The 20,154-nt window shown below is 42.3% G+C and overlaps 2 protein-coding genes across 3 annotated transcripts; one reads left to right on the forward strand and one right to left on the reverse strand.

The window, feature by feature from the left end:
* The first annotated feature begins 3,342 nt into the window (after positions 1–3,342).
* LOC139343794 (GTP-binding protein Rhes-like) lies at positions 3,343–4,738 on the forward strand. Its single transcript, XM_070981601.1, has one exon. The coding sequence runs from the start codon at positions 3,429–3,431 to the stop codon at positions 4,053–4,055; it is 627 nt and encodes a 208-aa protein (XP_070837702.1). The 5' UTR covers positions 3,343–3,428; the 3' UTR covers positions 4,056–4,738.
* A 2,710-nt stretch (positions 4,739–7,448) lies between these two features.
* LOC139348549 (phosphoribosyl pyrophosphate synthase-associated protein 1-like) lies at positions 7,449–18,984 on the reverse strand. Of its 2 annotated transcripts, XM_070988769.1 has the most exons (11): positions 18,295–18,974; positions 16,177–16,229; positions 15,980–16,046; positions 14,367–14,539; positions 12,941–13,056; positions 12,719–12,774; positions 12,339–12,484; positions 10,929–10,970; positions 8,925–8,995; positions 8,439–8,585; positions 7,449–7,964 (listed from the first exon to the last, which is right to left on the reverse strand). In XM_070988769.1, the coding sequence occupies exons 1-11, from the start codon at positions 18,450–18,452 to the stop codon at positions 7,806–7,808; spliced, it is 1,188 nt and encodes a 395-aa protein (XP_070844870.1). In that variant the 5' UTR covers positions 18,453–18,974; the 3' UTR covers positions 7,449–7,805. The 2 variants fall into 2 exon arrangements, with proteins under 2 accessions (XP_070844870.1, XP_070844879.1); XM_070988778.1 differs by lacking the exon at positions 10,929–10,970 and having other exon boundaries at positions 18,295–18,984.
* Between the last annotated feature and the right edge of the window lie 1,170 nt (positions 18,985–20,154).

The raw sequence follows: 20,154 nt of genomic DNA on the forward strand, positions 1-20,154 counted from the left end.
AGTGAAAGACACAGTGATACATCCATTTAAGTTTGCTTGCCTGCTTTAAATAACTGTAAAACTAGAACCCCTTAACGTGCCAATGGCCACCCTCAGGCCACTGGATAATTCATTGCTGTTCACCCCCCCCCCCCCATCTATAGACAGAAACACTACGTTCATAATTATACTCATATCATACAACATTAGAAAGCTAAGATTCTCATGAATCAACTGATGCAAACACAACAGGATGCACAACACACACCAACAGCTGACAAACAGCCATTCTCAAAATTGATGCAACATTGAGGAAACTCACTGATAACGTCTCTCAGTGAACCACAGGTTGATTACATTCTGACAAAAACAGGCTGGTAACATCCACAATGGTCCAGTTTTTGTGGTATTTTTATCATTATTTATTGAACTTGCCACTTGTAGTTCTCTCTCAATTCTGACTGCTGGGAATAAAAGTTGAGTGCTACCTTTCAAAAGAGGCAAAAACCTGTCACTGAGTTCACCCACAGGTTTTCCCTTCACCTCTGCAGCACTCCTCCACAAATTCCCCATCTGAACGAGGTTTCAGCTCCTTACCTATTATCCTACTCACGATAAAACTTGCCTGCATAACACCGCCTCTGTCAGAGTGTATACTTCTGAAAGCTGCTCTCTGAACACCACCGAAGAGCGTTAACTTTATTCAAGTGCATTTGTCCTTGCAGCTCGTCCAGTTTAGCATGTTTGCAGCTGTAACGATGCTTGGCTTTTTCATCACCGCGGCTGCGTTCCCACAAGCAAAAAATAACTGTTTGTCCATGTCTCTTGGAAAGCACTAGAGAAAACATCTTCTTTACTTTTCTTGACAGTTGCCATGATGCATTGATGTAACATCAACACAGCTATGTATGCGTTGTGTTCAGGGCTACCTGGAAGGACTACTGATCTGCTGCTTGTCTTCTTTCATTGCAGAAAAAAGTGAGTGCTAAAGTATTTTTTTTTAAATGTATTTCTGAATTGTCAACATCAGCCAGATAAACAAGCCACTTATGTCCCAGGAAGCCAAATGATTCCCACCCCTCCCTAAAAGCCTTGAGCTGTGACGATGTGCTTCTTTACCAATATCAGTCTTGGCAGTCAGGACAATCCAAACAGTTCAGAAACTCTGATTCAAATTTCACAGCAGTGAATGCAGCCATTAGCAATCCTCCCACTGTGTGTCAGGACAGTGAGAGTCTGCAGCTAAAATTCCCACAATGCATAGCACTGCTCCATTGTCTCAGGTACCATACTCCCCTGGGGAGACAGCATATGGGTACATATTCAAAGTGTGTGTCGGTGGGACAGGGGTTACAGTGTTCCCTGCAGGTTTTTGTAGTTCCACCCTGTTGCCTAACCTAACAGGGCAAGGAGAGTAGCAGTTGGTGAGATGATGGTAGTCTCTGGGGAAATTTAGGAGGATCACGAGCCAGGCTCACTCCTCTAGAACAAACTCTGGCAAACTAAAGGCAGGCAGGATTCATTCTCAGACAGTTACAGGCAATGCATCACATCTAATTGGACACCAAGGACAGCTGAAGGTGATTCACGCAGTCAGGCGTTGCCTGACTGAACTGATCTATAAGCTGTCTCTAAAATTTGCATAAGGAAAATGTCATAAGCTTAAGGACAGATGAGCATTTTTAATGTATTCAGAATGAACACCACAGGAAACACATCACATGGTCTCAGACCTTTGATCTTTTGTGCCTTTCCCTTCATTGCTTGACAAATAACAAATTGATGGTGGAGAAACACTGGTGTGACTGTATAGAGTTGTGCCCCTGGCAAGATTGAGGCAAAAGAGTCAAAGGTAATATCTTGCTGATTGTCACAGTGTTGACATCTATGCTGCTGCATGCACTGAAGGCTTTTGGTTGCCAAAAGTTAACTGTAAATAAATTACTGGAGGTCTTAGATCTTCACACCAGCTACATGTGTGTCAGAGAATTCATTTCAAAATCCCGACTATTGGTTTAGTGATGAACGGTTTAGGGGTCAAACACTTTTCTGATCAGGCACTATGTTCAGCATCCAAACCTCTCAGATCACGTTTATGGGCGACATATGTGGAACAAAACTTAAGGTCTGCACCAACTCAGTGTTTGCCACTGCCTTTTATCCTCTATTACTATAAATCTATTAGGTAGTCTTTTTCTCATTTTATTATTACATTGTGTTTCTTATATATAATGTTTTTATACTTTTGTATGTTTTATGTAAGGTACTTTGGAATTGCCTTTGAAAGGTGCTTTATGTAAATAAATGGGCCTTTCTTTGTCCTTTCAAAATATAGTCCATTGTAGTTCTGTTGGAATTGTCTCATGTTGTGCACATTGAATATATAAATGTGAACAGGATTATAGAAATCTGTAATGTGTTTTTCAAAACAGATATAATCAAAGGTAGCAGCCCACGCAGCACCAAATCTTTCCCACTGCATTGCCCAAAGGTTTGTGGCAGAGATCAAAACAAACATTGTCGCCGGTTTGTTTTGTTATTCAAAACAGGAAACTGACCTTCAAAATAATCCAAACATGATTATAATCAACCAACAAGCTCACTGTTTATTTAATGGAATATAATTCCATCTGTGACGAGAGTATTATGTAAATTTCCATCATTCAATGTTCTCATTTATGGCACAAAAGAAAATGGGATCCAGGAAATAAATGTAAATTGCATCACCTGATATGCTAGTTAGCATTCCTGTCACCATCACATCCTTAACTGCAGTCTAATATCAGGTTAAAGAACATGCCAAACATATTGACAAAAAAGGATGGATTTGACTGTTTGCTGTTACAACAGAAAACACCACTAACACCACTCTTTGTACTCAACTGTTTGCTGCCAGAGAATCTAAAGAGAACTGGTTGTTCAAAGAGATTTCCTGATATCTGTCACTACGTCCTCGCTTCCTTATATTGTCAAAACAATGACAGGGAAATTATGTGTTTCCTCTAAGGTACCCTGTGACCGCCTGACATTCTAATCATGTCCCTGCTCACACATTCTCCACGCTCTGCTTGATGTTTATTCACTTTCTGAGATCACCTCCTTTCTCCCCATACACTGATTTACATGCTCTGCCATCACTGGTTGCCTGGATTTTACACTTCAACAGGCTGCCTTCAGCTGATTGGCTGCTACTGCAGGAGGGCATGGAAGCTGTCTCACCAAAACAGGCATAAAAGGCAGTGTGTGTGGGATCAGACACAGAGCAGCATCCAATGAGCAACTCTGAGCATCTTTGACAGAGAGCCGCTGCCAGCTTAAATAAAACTGGGAGGTGTTAAAAAAAAGCGAGGAAAGAAGCTGAAGAAGTCAGTGACAGTCAGCTTTACAGTAAGTGAGACAGTTTTAGGGAGATTTTCTTCTCATTTTGGCATTGAAATAAAAAGAACAGCATGTCTCTGGAGGTGAAGGAGAAGACCCAGGTGCGTCTAGTGTTTCTGGGGGCAGCAGGAGTGGGCAAGACCGCCCTGATCCAACGCTTCCTCCAGGACACATTTGAGCCCAAACACCGCCGTACAGTGGAGGAGCTGCACAGCAAGGAGTATGACATCGGTGGGGTCAAGATCACAGTAGAGATCCTGGACACCAGTGGCAGCTACTCCTTCCCGGCCATGCGAAAGCTCTCCATCCAAAACAGCGACGCCTTCGCACTGGTGTACGCCGTGGATGACCCAGAATCACTGGAGGCGGTCAAGAGCCTCCGAGATGAGATCCTGGAGATCAAGGAGGACAAGTATACTCCAATCGTGGTGGTGGGGAACAAGGTGGACCGGGAGCAGGAGCGACAGGTGTCCAACGAGGACGTGCTGTCAACTGTAGAGATGGACTGGAACAACAGCTACCTGGAAGCTTCGGCGAAGGAGAACGCCAACGTGGTGGAGGTGTTCAAGGAGCTCCTGCAGCAGGCGAACCTTCCCAGCCGGCTCAGCCCAGCACTGCGCAGACGCAGGGAGACCTTTCCGAAAGACACCAGCATCCGGCCGCCCATGAACAAGACCAACAGCTGTATTCTGTCATAATGAGCGGAAGAGTGTTGTTTTTTTGTTTCATGAGGCGACAAGAGGTGAGAGCGTGGAGGGTGTGTTGTGCAACTCAGTGCTGCCGGACACACAGAAAGAGGAAAGACCACCCGTTTGGTGTAAAGTGAAGAGCTGATTCTGGACCCACAAAGACTTCAGAGTTCACAAAAAGGTGAAAAGTATTGAGACTGAACCTCAGCAGGCTGCTGGTGGACAGAAGAAAGATGCATTAATCACTCGGTTGTTTACTTGATGTAATGTTGCTGCTTCTTTGGTGACACGCTGCTGGTGTTTAGATCAATGTATAGCTTTGCATCAAGATATTAAGACTGTTGCCAACTGAGAGAAAGTGTGTATATATGCTGTAGTATGTGCAAAAGTTGTATGTCTTCTGTAAGTCGTTTTAATTGAATAATTCATCTGTAGCACATAATGTTTACAGTTTTTTGTATTCAGTTCGAATTTTGCCATTGAGCATGACGTTATTCTTGTTTTAAAAGAAGCAGTGAAATGCAAATGTAAACTATAAATGCACTTTTTATTGTCAAATTATCGTTCAACATTATGTTTTAGTTTTTTTTATAAGTAAGACTTTTTTTTATCATGGCATATTCTCACAAATGTTATCATGTTGCTGTTTGACAAATGTAAGTGGAATGTGGATCTAAATGTCGAATAAAAGAAGCACAAAACAAATTTGTTGTGTGAAACTGTTACTCTAGCTGGATGAGAATCATTTTTATGGAAGTAATTATGTAAAGGAGGAAACTTATTAAAAGCAAATAATGAATCACTCATTCATCACATGAACATTTAAATAATTCGCTGAAGGAAACCATGTCAGTGCAGCCATGAATGACAGTATATAGAAATACATGAACAAACACTACGTAGATAAAATACATGGAAGATGTTGCAAAAGCATTTTATACTTACAGTATTAAAGCACTGTGTTATATGACTGCTGTCATTTTGACTATGATTTGATTAATTTCACATATTTTTGAAGCTGAAAGTTCTAATTAATATCACTGTCTAACATAACGTTTCGAGAGCGCAGCACTCAGATCTGCCAGTTTAATACACGTCAAGGCAAACAGATTTTTTTTCAGGTCACTGATACTCTTGTTCCAGGCAGATATAGGACAATAAAACTATGAAATACAGAAGCGTAAAGATGCAATGTATGTGTTATAGAACGGTGTGCACAGATCATTTTGGGTGGGGTCCCAGCGTGTTCACTTTCTTCTTTACAGCTACTGCTCCATTTTATCCAAAGTGTGACAAAATAAACCAACAAGTGTCAAGTGTTGTTGTTCTAGTTTCTGTTGCTATCCTGCAGTATTTTAAGATCTATGTCGCCATCTGTTGATGAAAAACACTCATTACACTCACTGAAACTACCAAGTGTGGCTTCAACCTACAACTTTGAAATTACATACAGATTTTAAATGCTTTGGTTTGTCACTTTAATATCCAAGTGTCCCCACAAAAAGTTCAGTGCATTGTGTTTCTATCCTCTTAAAGGTGGGGTAACATAGCCCAAAGAAAAAGTCACAATGTTTCCCATTTACAGAGGCATAAAATGTGTAAAACCAGTTTTTTTTTAGCACACACAACAGACAGCTGGCAGGCTCAGAGAATATCTCATCATAGTTTGTTAAATATTATCAACGTTTCTCCACAATGACTCGCTCCACTTTCAGTGTCAGCAGGCTCTGATAAGCAAAGAAATGATGTGTGATCAGGTTTTTGACCATCATTGGTGTGGGCAGCAAGTACGCAATGAGGTCATCGACCATCTATCAGAGCTGGTTTTCATGAAACCTAAAAAAAAGATCTCAGCAAACAATAAACAACTGAAACAACTCTTTTCACATCTCTGGGAAATGACTAAGTGAAGATGAGAGCGACATCCCAGTTAACAGGGCAGCGTAAACTCTGCTAAGTGGCTCCACACCTGAGGGGACGGCAGTCAAAGTCAAGCAAAATGAGCTGAACAGCAGCGCGAAATAGAAAACGAGATCATTGTGCTGTTCCTGAAATAACTGTGCACGGTTCCCCTAACTGCAACCTGTCGAGCAGAGACAGTTGAAGTGCTCAGGTCCAAGCCACTAACACCCCCCCCCCAACCCCCACCTTACCCCACACACACACTCCACTCCATCAGATTAGACTGAACCAAGTTTCCTGTTTTAATTTGAGGAAGTGGCTGGGTAAACGTTTGCTGGCAGTTCCTCTTTCAGTCCACATTTAAACATTGTTCCGCACTCCGCTCTTGTTCATTTGCGAAGGGGAGGAGGCCTTGCAGCTTCACAGTCAAGCAGGTGTGTGGATTTGTCATCTCGTAACACAGAGTTCTACTTTGATTTACATCGGAGATGTAGATATATATTTATTTATTTGGAGGTATTTGATTTCCAGATAGTTGTTTTACGTACACTACCTTTACTTCAGTATTACTTCTATTAGCATGCGATGGTCAGATTTTAGTGTAGGGAGGGAGACCATTCATTTGTCAGATGTCTTCGCCCCTGGACTTGGTCAAAGCTCCTCAGCAGATTAAAGTGACTCTGAGGCGTTTAGAACAAGTTCAGGGTCCTGGGCAGAACACAGCAACGTTGTTAAATAGAGAGCAATGAAATGTCAGGAGTTTGTGTTGTATTTCAGTCTAGTCAAATCACTACAATGCTGGTTTGATGCTTCTTTTCCCTTCCTCTGTAGAAAAGTTAAAAAAAAACTGTAGAATGTGTCATATGCATATATTTATGACTGACTAATAAGTTCACAATTGAATTTAAATCCAAAATGTCATTTCAAGGCTAATCATCAGTGATTCTTAACTGTATACTTAGAGTGGCAGAAACCATAACTAGTCACAAAACTTGACATTTTATCCACCGTTTTATCATTTTATCTTCAGCTTGCCTTCTGTATTAGATATATCACACATATTGAAAGAAATAAAGAAATCAAGGAACACATTGTAACAATTAAATCCCTGCAGCCTGCCTGCATTACGCCAAATCCTTCTCCTACACTGAACTGTATGGCCTGATAAGTGCTGAACTGCATGATATACTGCAACTAGAAAATGACACCTCATGTAATGCAGAGCTACTTGGCACAAAGTAACTGAACACTGCAGTTTGACATTTCATACTTTTCCATGCTTCATGAGGCAAGCAGCCTCAGCTATGACTGAAACTGCAACTGAAAAAGCAGGTTCAGGTGAAGCCACTGGACAGCACAGTTCCAGAAATCACACTTAAAATGCAAAACATATGTGTACTTCCTCATGCCAGCTGTGACACTGTGCTACATCCATCCCGTTGTTCAAGCACATCCAAGCCTTTGTCACTTTTACGAGGTTCAAAGAAGATTACAGAACTTCACTCACCCAAATAGATTTTTTATTTGTCAAATTCTGCAGCGTACAGACATGCTGCACATGATACATTTTGTTGTGCTTTTTAGTGTTTTCAGATTGTAGGAAGCACATACTAGTTCAGGGAAACAGTTTTCATTGTTTGTACAGTCCCATATGTAACATCAGAGGAATACAGCAGTTTGGGTTGCATCATATGTAACATACAGTAATTAAAGCCAATTTCTGTCAGCATTAACAGCAAAACAAACAGGACCAACAGGTTAAAGCAGAGGCTGCAGTAAACTTGATTTTTGGTCATCGTTGTGTGTGTGCTCGGTAATGTTTGCTTTGTGCGTGCAGGAATGTAAGCGTGTGTTGCCTCAGTCATCCACAGCGATGTTGCGGAACAGATAGGCCATGGACTCTCCGTTGTGGGTGCGCCGGATGGCCTCAGCCAGGATCATACTGACGTCCACAGTTTTGATTTTTGGACACTGCAGCTTCTGCACCTCATGAGGCACAGTGTTGGTCACCACCACCTGGAGGTTCGACAAAGCAGCTTTAGTGAATGTGTTTCAGCCTACAGACTACAGGCACTCTGCTGCCCTGAGCCAAGGCTGTCAGGTAGCAACATAACTTCTTCTCAAGCTAAACCTGGCAAATTAACTGACAAACTTCTGAATTTGACCATCTGCAACATTACAAATCTGTCACGCCTAATATGAGCATGTGATTGGTGGAGCTAGGTGAGGCTGACACATGACAAACGCCACATGGAAATGATCTGAGCACATAATTGTATGTAAATAAAAACCACAGCTATGTAAGTGTAATTATTTATGTAATGTCAAAACCTCACTGTCACGCCAGGATTCGCCAGTAATTAAAGCCATTCCTCACACTGTATCTTACCAACATCTTAAAACGTGTTGTTTGTTGTTTTGATTTTTTTTTTTTTTTTAATGTCTTACTAAACCTCCTCGGGACATTCTGTCATCCCCACATGACTTCACCTCATCAATAGCAGACTCCTCTATTAGTCTCGGTGCGTCTGCAGACAGCAGGCCATGTGTGGCCATGATGTAGATCTTGTACGCTCCCCTCTCCTTCAGGATTTCTGCTGCTGCAACAAAGTCCTCCACATCATCTATGATGTCATCCTGAGAAAGTGGCCACAGGGTTAGGCGTCACATGGCAGAACGGCAAAATTATTTGTGCTGAGAAAAACACAAAAATCAGCAGAGAAACTTGGCCTTGCTGTGAAATTTTGAGGTAATCTCGCCCGTCTGAGAAACATCAACGATGAATTTACTCAATCACACAAACACCCCCAACGAACTGACACAAGCTACATGGAAAAGAATTTGTCACATACATTTGCATAGAAGCAACCCCCCAGCTCAGTGAACTCAATGCTTGATGTCTGAAAACAACACAGGATTACTTGAAAAGTAAAAGCTAATTAATAGTAAAAAACACATAGAAGCTTGAGGTCTTACAACAATGATGGCGATTCTGCCTCCGACATCTCCAACAACAGTGATAGGTGGCTTCTCCTTTGCCATCATCACTACGAGACACAGATGAGGGAACATTACTTTCGGAAAATAATCAAGGTCTATCCTGCAACCCCAATCAGGAACGGATTCTTGAGGTGAGGTAAAGTGAAGGGGGATTTGGTGAGAAGGGATTTGGTTAAATACATCATGCAAGACAGCTCTACCCCAACAAGCTTCCAGCTACCACAGCACCAGTCAGATAAGTGCTGGCTACTGAAGGCTAAATGTGGGACACATTTGTACTGCTGCTAAATGAAAAGGGACTGAACTGAAGTTGGGTTTACATGGTGTGACTGCATGTGACGACTTCTGGTTTAGTGGTAGATGGACAAGTGGGTGTAGAACTGAGCCTCTTGTAAAAACCGCAGACCAGGATCGATCATTATTTGTAACCCAATCAAACACTATTTCTAATAGATTGCAACTTAAAACTCATCTTGGAGCTTTTCCCAAATTAAAGTCTCTGAACTCCCACGTGCACATGAAAATGTCTAAAGTACTTCAAGGGATTTCAAGTAATAATCGATCCAGGTCTAGAACCCACCACATCTGTCCCCCCACACTGAGGCCCTGACCATACCAGTAACCTTCTTCCAAACAACAGCAAGGCACGTTCAGAGGTCAGTCCCCAAATCCATCACAAGACCATCCAGCAAGGCCTCTGTGCAAAACGTTTGAATGGTCAAGGATTTCTGGGTCAGAAAGGATGCCAAGAAACTACACACTAAACACAGTTTTCTCAAAAAAAAAAAAAAAAAAATCAGGCAAAAAGATGCAACAAGCAGAATTTTGAAAAAACATCAAGAAAGTCAGGCAAGACTGTTATCACGGCATGATTATGTTCACGTTAAGTAATTAATGAACTACAATCTCTAGTTCATCGTTAAAATCTGCAATTTTATAACCTAAAGCTAGTAGGAGGGCTAATGAGTAAGACTTCTTGTAAGTAATGCTATTCAATTACAGTTTCTTGTCTCTGCTGGGTCGGTACGCTCTTCTTTTCACCCTTTAAATCTTAATATTTAACAACCTCAGCATTTCATATCTGTAGTGACTGAGATAACGTAAGTCATGTGGGTCACGTCACCGTTTCTCACTCCAGAAACAATTCTCTCTTTCACAGGAACCAAATTCATTTCAAATAAGAGGACGTGAGACTGAGGGCTTCCAACAGATATCACCGACACATCTGGGAAAACAATTTTCATGGTATCTAAGTGTGCTTCAGCGTATCAGGACAGTGCAGCTCCCCCTAAAACAATGTACAGTATTTTCCTTTGCCAAAATCAACCTGCAGACAGACGCTGCGGGTCATAAAAACGACTGGTCAGGTCTGCTGTGCCCGTATGCTCATATGTAAGGTGGACAAAGCTGGGTCAGACCTTTACAATGATTTCCTCATTAATTTGAATTTCTTTGTTTTTCTGCTCTGCTGGTCGAGTGGACGCAGTCATAATCTCCGTGGTAAGCTGGGCTCAGTGTGTGAAATGTCAATAAGAATCATCAATATTCAAGGAGCTTTGATTTATCTCCAGGCAGAAGCCAAAAATAACTGTTTTGCTGCATTGGGAGGAGACATACACAGACCTGAAGTTGTGGTGCAGTGACATACTGATAGGCTTGCATCCAGTATTCAGGTGGTACGAGGTGTGGGGAAACAACCTCTTCTGCTGCACCAACTGGTTTCATACACAGCGATCAACAAAGTGAAGATGAGGCCAGATAATGATGCAAGTTTCCACTGTCTGATCCATCACTGCTGATTAACATGAGGCAAGTGTCTCAGGGAGTTTGTAGCGTATAATTAACACTTATGATAGGATAAATGTCACTTCAGTTGCTAAACTTCCAGATGTGAAATGAAGTGGAAGCCCTCAGTAGCTCTGTCATTCCATGCAGTCAAGCATAAACAATGGACAGGTAGCACGAGCATTATGATCATACTTGGGAGCTCTATCCCAGGGAATGGGACATGAGGTCTGCTGCCTGCGTTGGCAAAAGATAGGATGGCACAGAAAATATTAATGCACGAATGAAGACACACAGCAAACAGAAAACACTTGATCACATCAAACACCAATTCTTCCATCATTTTTCTGGGTAGGATCTAAATCCCAGTGCAGCTGTGCTGGGTCTGAAGACGCCTTTCTGTACCATGAATTGACTTTTCACATAATCAATGCATGTGTAAAGGCGGGGGGGGGGGGAGAGAGAGAGCTGACATAAAGTACATTTCCGACTTTCTAAGCTGAGGAGGAAAAAGAGGAGGACGGTAAATTCAGCTGAAAAGAGAGCAGATGGGACAAGATGAGATGAAGAAGGAAATAAATCTGGCTGAGGAAGAAGAGAAAAGGAGGCAATGTCAGTCACTGCCTGCAGTATTTCACAGCTGGCTACAACAACGCCTGCGCCAGGGCTGACCTGAAACATGCTGAGAAGACCTGGTGTGTGCGTCTCTGCAGGGTCAGCGTGGTCATTACTCTTGTCTTAAGCTGACCATTTTAGGCAGCTTTAAGAGCAGGCTGAAAGCGAGCGAGGGTCAGCCCTGCTGCTGGTCCAGCACAGAGGTATTATACTCTTAGAAAGAACAAAGCAGTAAGTACAGAAAAAGATACCAAGACGCTGATGAGTTCTAATGTTTAACAATTTAGGGAACAAAACTTTGGTTTATGGTTTCTATGTGGCTACAGTCACATGAGGAGAAGACGGCATTCATTCTTCTCGCAGTCTGGTGACCGCACAGCTCGAGTCTCAAGCACTCCGATGTCCCTGTTGGAAACTGAGCTCTCCACATCACCCAACAAAAAGAGATGAATTGGCTAGCAGTTACGGTTTCAAGAACTTGACATCATGCAGGTTATTTCAAAGGAAAGTTTCCTTCCTGCAGAGGAAACCTCCATCACTTCAAATCCATTAACAATTCATAACATTCCTGCAGATCTATTCCAGTCCTCAGCTGTCTTCATGGCTTGCTTGACACTTGTCTGCAATGAAATTTTCAACTATTATCCTGTTTTTAGTCTTCTTGTAGTCATAAGTTAACAGCAGGGGTGATATGGTTCTAAAATAATACAGATATAATAATAATAATAATGAGCCAGCGCAGTTTGTCTGCTTGGTTCAGAACTCACAAAAGCTGTTGAGCTCTCCTCTTACTCAATTGGGTGCTTGTGCTTGGTGAAATAAGTTTGTTGTATTGTCCCCTTTTGTTGTTACAGTCTTCTTCCACTTCTTACATATCACAGTTTGTTGTACATCTCATCTAACCAATATCTGTCAATGCCTGTCAGAGGTCACAGAAAAACAGGACATAGAAACTTGTGAGCAGGCATGTTGCCGCCTTGTGTGTCTTACATGGCAGCTCCAGGCCGGTGTGTCCTGTGCTGGTGCGGGACAAAGGGGGAGAGTGTCGACCGTCAGCCATGTCCAGCTCCGAGTGATGGGCCTCCCCGTGCATCACTGCCAGCCCAAGTCGCATCCTCTCAGCGTAGGACTGAGCTCTGAGACAGACGACATGCAGACACACAAGAGTCAACATAAATTAACATAGCACAAGCAACAAAGAAAGAAAGAAGCTTTGCATGTAAGCTTGAATATACCTACAACCACATAAAGCGATGATGTGAAAAGACAAAAGCACAAGAAGAGGAGAACGCTTAAGAGTGGAGCTATGACAGCGGAGGTGATGCGCTCATGGGAAACAGAGCTGGAAGTGTCGGAGGCGCCGCTGTTACCTCTTGGCAGCTGAGGGGGACTTTGCAACAATGATGGCATTCCTGTAATCAGGGATCTGAGGAAAGAGAAATACTACTTTGAATGCTGGAATATGAAACTGACCTTTGATCTTTTATAGGAATAAATTTATTGAACTATACTTCAGTTCCACCACTCATCTGTATGTACAGTCGAACGCCATCATTGTTGTGTAACTGTGGCACAGCCCAATGTAGACTCACCTCCTCCTGGATGTACTGGATGAGGAAGGGGGACGCTCTCAGGTTGTCGACAGGGAAGCTGAAGAAGCCCTGGATTTCTTTCTGGTGGAGGTCCATGGTGATGATGTGGGTTAGCCCTGCAACACCAAAGACATGAGTTGGCATGGCTGCTCAACAAATTTCTGCAGTGTTTGGAGCACAAAATTCTGTGTTTTCACCTGGTATTCAGTATAAAAGCAGTACATTAAGAGTATGAAAACATGAAACAAAACATGTGGTGCCCAATTATGCAATCAAATAATTCATGCTACCAGACTTGCACACTGTAATTTGCAATAAGAACAAATCTCAGGTTTCAAGTCTTGGTGCTGTCCCACATCAACAAGGTGACTAAAACTTACAACACAGCTAAATTACAACCATTTTTAAACCAAAAAGATGCTAAAAAACTGATTCACGGCTTTACTTCAAGCCGATTTAATTACTGTAATGCATTATTTATGGGCCTCGGAAAAACCACTTCAGCTCATTGAAAACTCTGCAGCTCAGCTATTAAGCAGAACCAAGAGGAGAGAGCACATCAGTCCAGTTTTAGCTGCTCTGCACTGGCTTCCTGGAACATTCAGGGTTGATTTTAAGGTCCTCCTCCTTGTGTTCAAAGACCTTCGTTGTCTCAGACCAAGCTACGTCGCTAACTCCCTCCTTTATTTTTTGCCTTCAAGAACACTGTGATCATCTGCTGCTGGTTGACTGGAGTTTTCCAGCAACAGTCGAAAGAAAATCAGGGATGCAGCCTTTGTCCAATGAGCCCCTAAGCTCTGTAACACGCTACCTACAGATATGAGGGAAGCAGCTCGCTGAATATTTTCAAAAGAAAGCTAAAAACTTATCTCTTCACTAGCTCTGACTTCCTGATACAGATCTGAAACGTCTGCGCTTTGCCTCACACTTACACACTGCTGCGCTTCTTTTAAAAAGCTGGATTTTACTTGATTTTAAGCATTCTATGTAATCGATTTTAACTTTATTACTATTAGACAGTGGGTTTACTTTCCATTTGATGTTGTGCATTCTCTACAGTCTACTTTCATCCTGATTTTTACTATTATTATCAAACAAGTCCTGTTTTTTATGTTCATCTATGCTTATGTTGAACACTTTGAGCTGTGCTAGTATTATCATCATCATCATCATCATCATTGTGACTAACAGATTATTATGATTAGCATTATAGTAACAGGTGGTAGGTGGCAGATGACCCCATAAGAGTCTGCTGACTGACACCAAGAGACCCAGACTGGAAGAGATCCGGCCAAACTTGGTCCGCTCAGCTGTCAGGACACTTGTTATATTAGTGTCTTTTTCTGACTTTAACCTGTGCTTTCACTCAGTGAGTATAAATAACAAATCATTAATGACAAAGGAAATTACAGCACGCAGTCCATACCAGCTTTAGCTAACATGGAAGCTAGCAGCTTGCAGACGATGGATCCTCTCTTCCTCATCTTGCACTGCTTGCTGTAAGGAAAGTAGGGAATGACTCCGATGATGTTCTTGGCACAGGACGTCTTCAGGGCGTAAGCCATAACCAGCAGCTCCATGATGGCCGTGTTGACATCTCTGAGAAACAACACATTCAATTAAAGAGATTATATCAGACATCACAGCCTGCAAAAGGACTGCACAGCTAGTCTGAGCCTACGGTCCTCTACAAGACGATGCGCAGGAGGACATGTTGGTGGGATCGATGAGTCAGCAGCATAATGTTTGTTCACAGCATCATCATCTCATAAACGATTGTAAACAAAGTGCCTCTTTATTCCCGTTGTTTTCACATGGCCTGTAATTGGGCTCCACCTTAACCGGCTTTTCGTTTGAGGCCCGAGCCCAAAATAACTTCAAAAGTTACTGCCTGTTGTTACATAACTGATCAAGCTGCAACACAAGAGATGCAAAGCTAACTGCATAACCACACATGACCTAAATATGAAGCTCTGTTCAGGAAAAACACTTTAAAGTAAGACAGGGTTTGATGACAGGAAATCACTGTTCCCACTGGCTAGAAAGCCAAACTTTGTTACTGTGGTGAGATCTTGATACACTGCCATGATGGTTGGTCTTTTGACTGAGAGAGTTTCGCTGCTTTAGATAGCTGACGAGCTGTTTGTGTAACAGGATACTGTATGTAGCCATTTTGGCCTTGACAGCTTGTTGAAACCAGAGATCCCAGACAGGCCAGACAGTGGCCGGCTGGATGTGCACACACTCAATACAGGAAGCTGCAAAAATGTGACATCTCCTCCTGTGAACTCTGCTTATCTTTCAGAGCGTGTCTCTTCATCGGAGCAAATAACTGATTAACAAGGCAAAACAGAAAACTCAGCTGGTTCAAGTCAAACGGCTGCAGTTCATGTTGCCTGGCCTGCGTCACCTGCTGCAAAGCTAAACTTCACTTGGTCTCAAACCTCCCAGTAAAGACACGAACTTACGAGTCATGGTACACAAAAAGTAGACATGTTTTGACTTGTTTCAGTTAATTGTAGAGTAATGAAAGGAGAATGGAAAGACATAAATTGTGCTAATGTTATTGGGTCACAGGCTCTTAGTCATGTGAATGTGCTCGTAAGAAGATACTAACAACCTGGATAAAACAGTCAGTCTCTTAAAGTCACTTGTCATATAAAGCAAATTTGTTCTTTTGCTTTGTGAAACGATGAAGGGATGCAGAGTTTGGTAACAGAATAATCCTCGTACGTGACTGGTGGAAGACACAGGCCTGTCATTTAGTTACCATGTAAAGTTGTTGTGGCTAAGCTGTTACCCATCAGACACAGACCGTGTGTCTGATGGGTGACAAACGCCGCCTGCTGCTTCTGGAAACCAGGCTGATGAGAGTGAACCAAACATTAAATCTATGGGTTGTAAAAAAACAAAAAGGCAAAAGAGGCTGAAAAGCTCAGACAGTTGCAGAGTTGAAGGACACTTATGGGGGTTCATCACATTACAGCGTGATATGATTCTTCATAACATTAAAGCATCAAGAGCTTCCTCCTGTCTCACCTGGGAATGGTCTGAATGATGAAGATGTCTTGTCCGCGGACCGACTCTTTCACGTCAACTCTCGTCTCTGAAAACAAAACAAAAAGAAAAGCCGGATCGTTGTGGGTCAAAGCGCAAAGTCGCGTGAGATGATGTGAGATGTGATGTGAGATGAGTAATGGGTTCATGAGACACTTGAGGACATTCATCAGCCTTACCACGATTTGACTCTTGATAAACCACCGACTTGCCCAAATCCACACCCAAACGCCTGGGAACACAGAGTTAGAAAAAGCAGTGATCTCAAGTGACTGTGAAGATAATTTGCTTGTAGGAGAGATTTGGGGAAAAATGTGGCAGCCATAATGAAAGCATATGATTTTAAGACTTATGTTCAGTCGTGTAATTATGACAAGACTGTAAATCTGCTGCAAGCTTTAAAGAGCAAAAATGTCAGAACATCCGCAAAAAGCACTTGGAACAAATACAGACAAAGCTCCAGTTTCATCACATTACAATCAAACAAGCCCAGGCATTGTGAGTACAGCAGCGCCTTGGGCACAAAATTATGCAGTTAATTTGAAATCTGACATTGCCTGTGATAAATGAACTTGATGGCTCTTTGCATCACACCGCAGATGAGTGAAGACTTGGCTCAGTGACAACGGGTGGTTCCGTCATTACAGTCAGCAGGGATCAATCCAGCAGCCTCTGCAGCCTCGCCCTGTTTACAACCCTCAACCTCGTTTCAATATTTCGTATAATGGCATCAACTGACTGCCGTAGCTCAAGCCAACAGATAAAAAAAGCAAACAGCTTTAGAGCACACGTGCCCGGCATGTGCTCGAGTGTTATTTCTAATCATATATCCTTTTTTCTACAAAGGGGAAAACCCAGCTTGCAGCATCCTAAACTGCTTTCTATTAGTCACATTCAGTGAAGAATCACATGGCTATAAAAAGATGACTGCAGGTCCAGGGTTCTTAAACACAGCCCAGTCAGCACAGGCACCTCAAAGTAAACATTTAGTACTGTACTTATTAACATTTTCTTTGTGCTTATTTGACCTTTGCTCCACAAGAAAACCCTACGTGGCTCCAGAATGGCAACATAATCTCCCTGAAAATGTGCTGAAATGTTGCCAAACAGTGAAAACTGACAAAGCAAAGCGGTTTTTCACTGTGTGAGCAATGCAACTTTTGCTTGGCTGTCTGACAAGTCTGCAGGCCTGGGAAAAACATGGCGGCTTCCTGATACCAGAGGGCCAACAACAAGGGAAGGTACTGGTGTTAGCAGGGATCCGAGTCATCAGTGTTATCCATCCTGAGGGTCGCAAACAGATCCTTCCTATTGATTTTAATGCATCTTACCTGGTTTCATGTATTTTTCTGCTTCCGAAACCCATTTAAATGCCCTAAGGCTCACTGTATATTAAATAATACCTGGCTTCCCTGTGTACTCTTGACAGAGCTGTGTCTGCACATTATGTTCCTTTGATCGCAACTATTCTCACTGACAGGTCCTCTGAATCTCCCAGTCATAATCTAATACAACTAATCTTTCATCTACGCTGTACCTTCTATGTGCAAAGTGTGCTGTTAATCTGCCATTAGACTTTTAAGAGAAATGATGATTAAGGGAAGAAAAGCTTTTGACTTAATCAAAGCGACCTTATAATGAGCGCTAGAACAAGGTTTTAATCAATCAATCAACTCCTCGAAGGCTTATTAACTTAAATTTCCAACATTTTCCAAGTATATTGTGCCAACATTGGATCATTTTCACGCTGACAATTAGGCAAATTTGGTATACTATCAGGTTGGAAGAAGCCGCTGAACCTGCAGTTTGAACACCAAGGGACTCACTGATGCTAAACTTTGTAACAACAAGCTGAAGGTAACCAAACTCTATTAGACACACAACCTCCCAGATGGGAATAAGTTTTCCTGTGATGCTGAAATACAAGTTTATTCTTCTTTTACTACAGACACTGTTGTTGTTTCAGTAGTTAAGACTTTGCATGATGGAAATTATTTTTATGAATTGTGTTTCCTTCAACTTAGATTATGGGATCCATGTAACATCACATCGTATCTGGAGGACAACATGTGGTGTCATGAGTTACCCTAGATCCACAATGTGTACAGTGTGTGTGTGTGTGTGTGTGTGTGTGTGTGTGTGTGTGTGTGTGTGTGTGTGTGTGTGTGTAGCTTAACTGAGCTGCATTAAATTCAAAACAATGCATGGGCATGACTCCCCAACACAGCCAGTACTCCTCATCAGACACATTAAACAGCATTAATCATGCCGGCATTGTGTAATTGAAGCACACTTACTCTGTGATCTTCTTGGCCAGCTCGGTGCTGGCGCTGGTGGAGTTTGCAGAGAAAACACGGTAGCCACTTCTTGAAATATTCATTTTCCTGTAACCATACGACAGCTTTGGAGAGTGCGAGACCAGAGACCTGTGACCCCCAAAGCGCCTAATCGGCATGTTTCTTTGAAGTCAACGTGATTATTTGATGACGTTTACCCTCAAAAGCGCTCGTTTATACGCCGAATAGAGGAGCAGTTTCCACGCTGAAACCTAAACTCTGCGTGGTTCAGACTTCCATGGTGCGTACAAAAGTGACGGAAGCTGCCGAACGCAATGCTGTATATAAACTAAAATAACAAAGAGCATGTGCTCCACATGCAACGTGGGGAGCAACACTGGCGACAGTGAGTCAACAACCACCTTCTTCACATCGACCAGCACCACAAAAACCCGGTGAACCAATGAACCGACAGCAGACGGAAAGCGGAGCTCTGTGTTTCCACGCGGGTCACAGAGTGTTTACCGTGTCCAGAGCACGCACTCAGCGGTTCATGTTACCATGAAGACGAGCTGAAGGGTAACACAAACTTCTTGGACGCCGCTACAACGTGCTAACTTCAAAACTCCGCCGTCTGTATTCAAATGAAGCTGCTGTAAACTTCGCAGCAATGCGGCCCCTGTAGGGTTAAAAAAAACGCCACGAGCAAACGTTCATTGGATGGATGAAGAGACGGAGTGACGTTACGGAAAACCAATCACATACTACATAGAAACAAAAGAGGGCGTGTAAAATATGATTTTTGACCAATCCGTGCTCGGGTATCGTGTGACCTAAAATTAAAGGGCAACGACCGAAAAAAATAGAGTGGAAAGTTTTTCTGCATTCAATTTAGAGCCAACGCCAAGACAGACTTCAGAAGGCAGTCATTCTTTACGTAACTAGAAGTATTTATTACACTGTGTGAAATAGCATGAGAGCAGATCTGCGCATCTGGGTTAGAAGAGCGGCTCTTAAAAATATTGACTCATAATAAATTTGTCACCATACCATCAAGCTGTCTGTGGTCTCATTTCTAAACCACATTGTGCTGCAAGCCAACTGGGGTCATGTGCAGTCACATTTTGTCCTAACGCTGAATGCAGATGGTAATGATCATAATGAATCCATACAGACTCAGTTTACAATTCGCCTGCACTGTCAGAATAGAAATGATAAACTTTTTGGGTGAACAAGTATTGTTTAAATGTTTTCATTTTATAAAACTTAGGTTATGCTGTGGGGATTTAAGGAAAAACAGCATTTTAATTCAAATCATTCTTTTTATAACTAATTCCTAAATTTATACAAGATAGGTATAATGTGTTAGGACTTCAAAACTACAACTGTACTGTACTTTGATCTGATTTTGAGATATGCATATAGTATCTTATACCACCACACATCTCTGTAAACACCTCGATATGTTGACTTTTGAAGTGGTGATACAAGCTGAGGATGTGTAATATGACAAAGTCGTTGATTTCCCAAAGTATCAGCTAATCAAGGGCCTGCTGCACTCAGTAAATGGCCACCTGTCTACCAGCTGAGTATATATACTGACAAACCTATCTTCACTTAGTGAAGTGGCCTCTAAAAGTGCAGCTGAGGAGTATCAGAGCTGTATCGATGCTGCTGTTTGGCTCATCGTACAGCGGAACAGAAGAGACATTCACAGGAGGAGGGTACGACTGTGGGCGCTCATATGTTCACAAGTGGTAAGAGGGTGCTGATGTGGGTTTCGAACATTCATCACAGAGCACGCAGATGTTAAGTTTTGCTATAATGCCTCATGAGAGGTCAAAAAACATTACAACAAAACAGGAAAAACAGCACACAAGT

Source organism: Chaetodon trifascialis, chromosome 2 (genome assembly GCF_039877785.1).
Source record: "Chaetodon trifascialis isolate fChaTrf1 chromosome 2, fChaTrf1.hap1, whole genome shotgun sequence".
NCBI lineage: Eukaryota > Metazoa > Chordata > Actinopteri > Chaetodontiformes > Chaetodontidae > Chaetodon > Chaetodon trifascialis.

Coding starts and splice junctions, on each gene's coding strand:
- LOC139348549 (XM_070988769.1), bottom strand. CDS start 18,452: ATGCCGATTAGGCGCTTTGGGGGTCACAGGTCTCTGGTCTCGCACTCT. Junction 14,540..15,979: donor ATCATTCAGACCATTCCCAG/GTGAGACAGGAG, acceptor GTTGTTTCTCAG/AGATGTCAACACGGCCATCA. Junction 7,965..8,438: donor AGGAGTCTGCTATTGATGAG/GTGAAGTCATGT, acceptor TCGAACCTCCAG/GTGGTGGTGACCAACACTGT.
- LOC139343794 (XM_070981601.1), top strand. CDS start 3,429: ATGTCTCTGGAGGTGAAGGAGAAGACCCAGGTGCGTCTAGTGTTTCTG.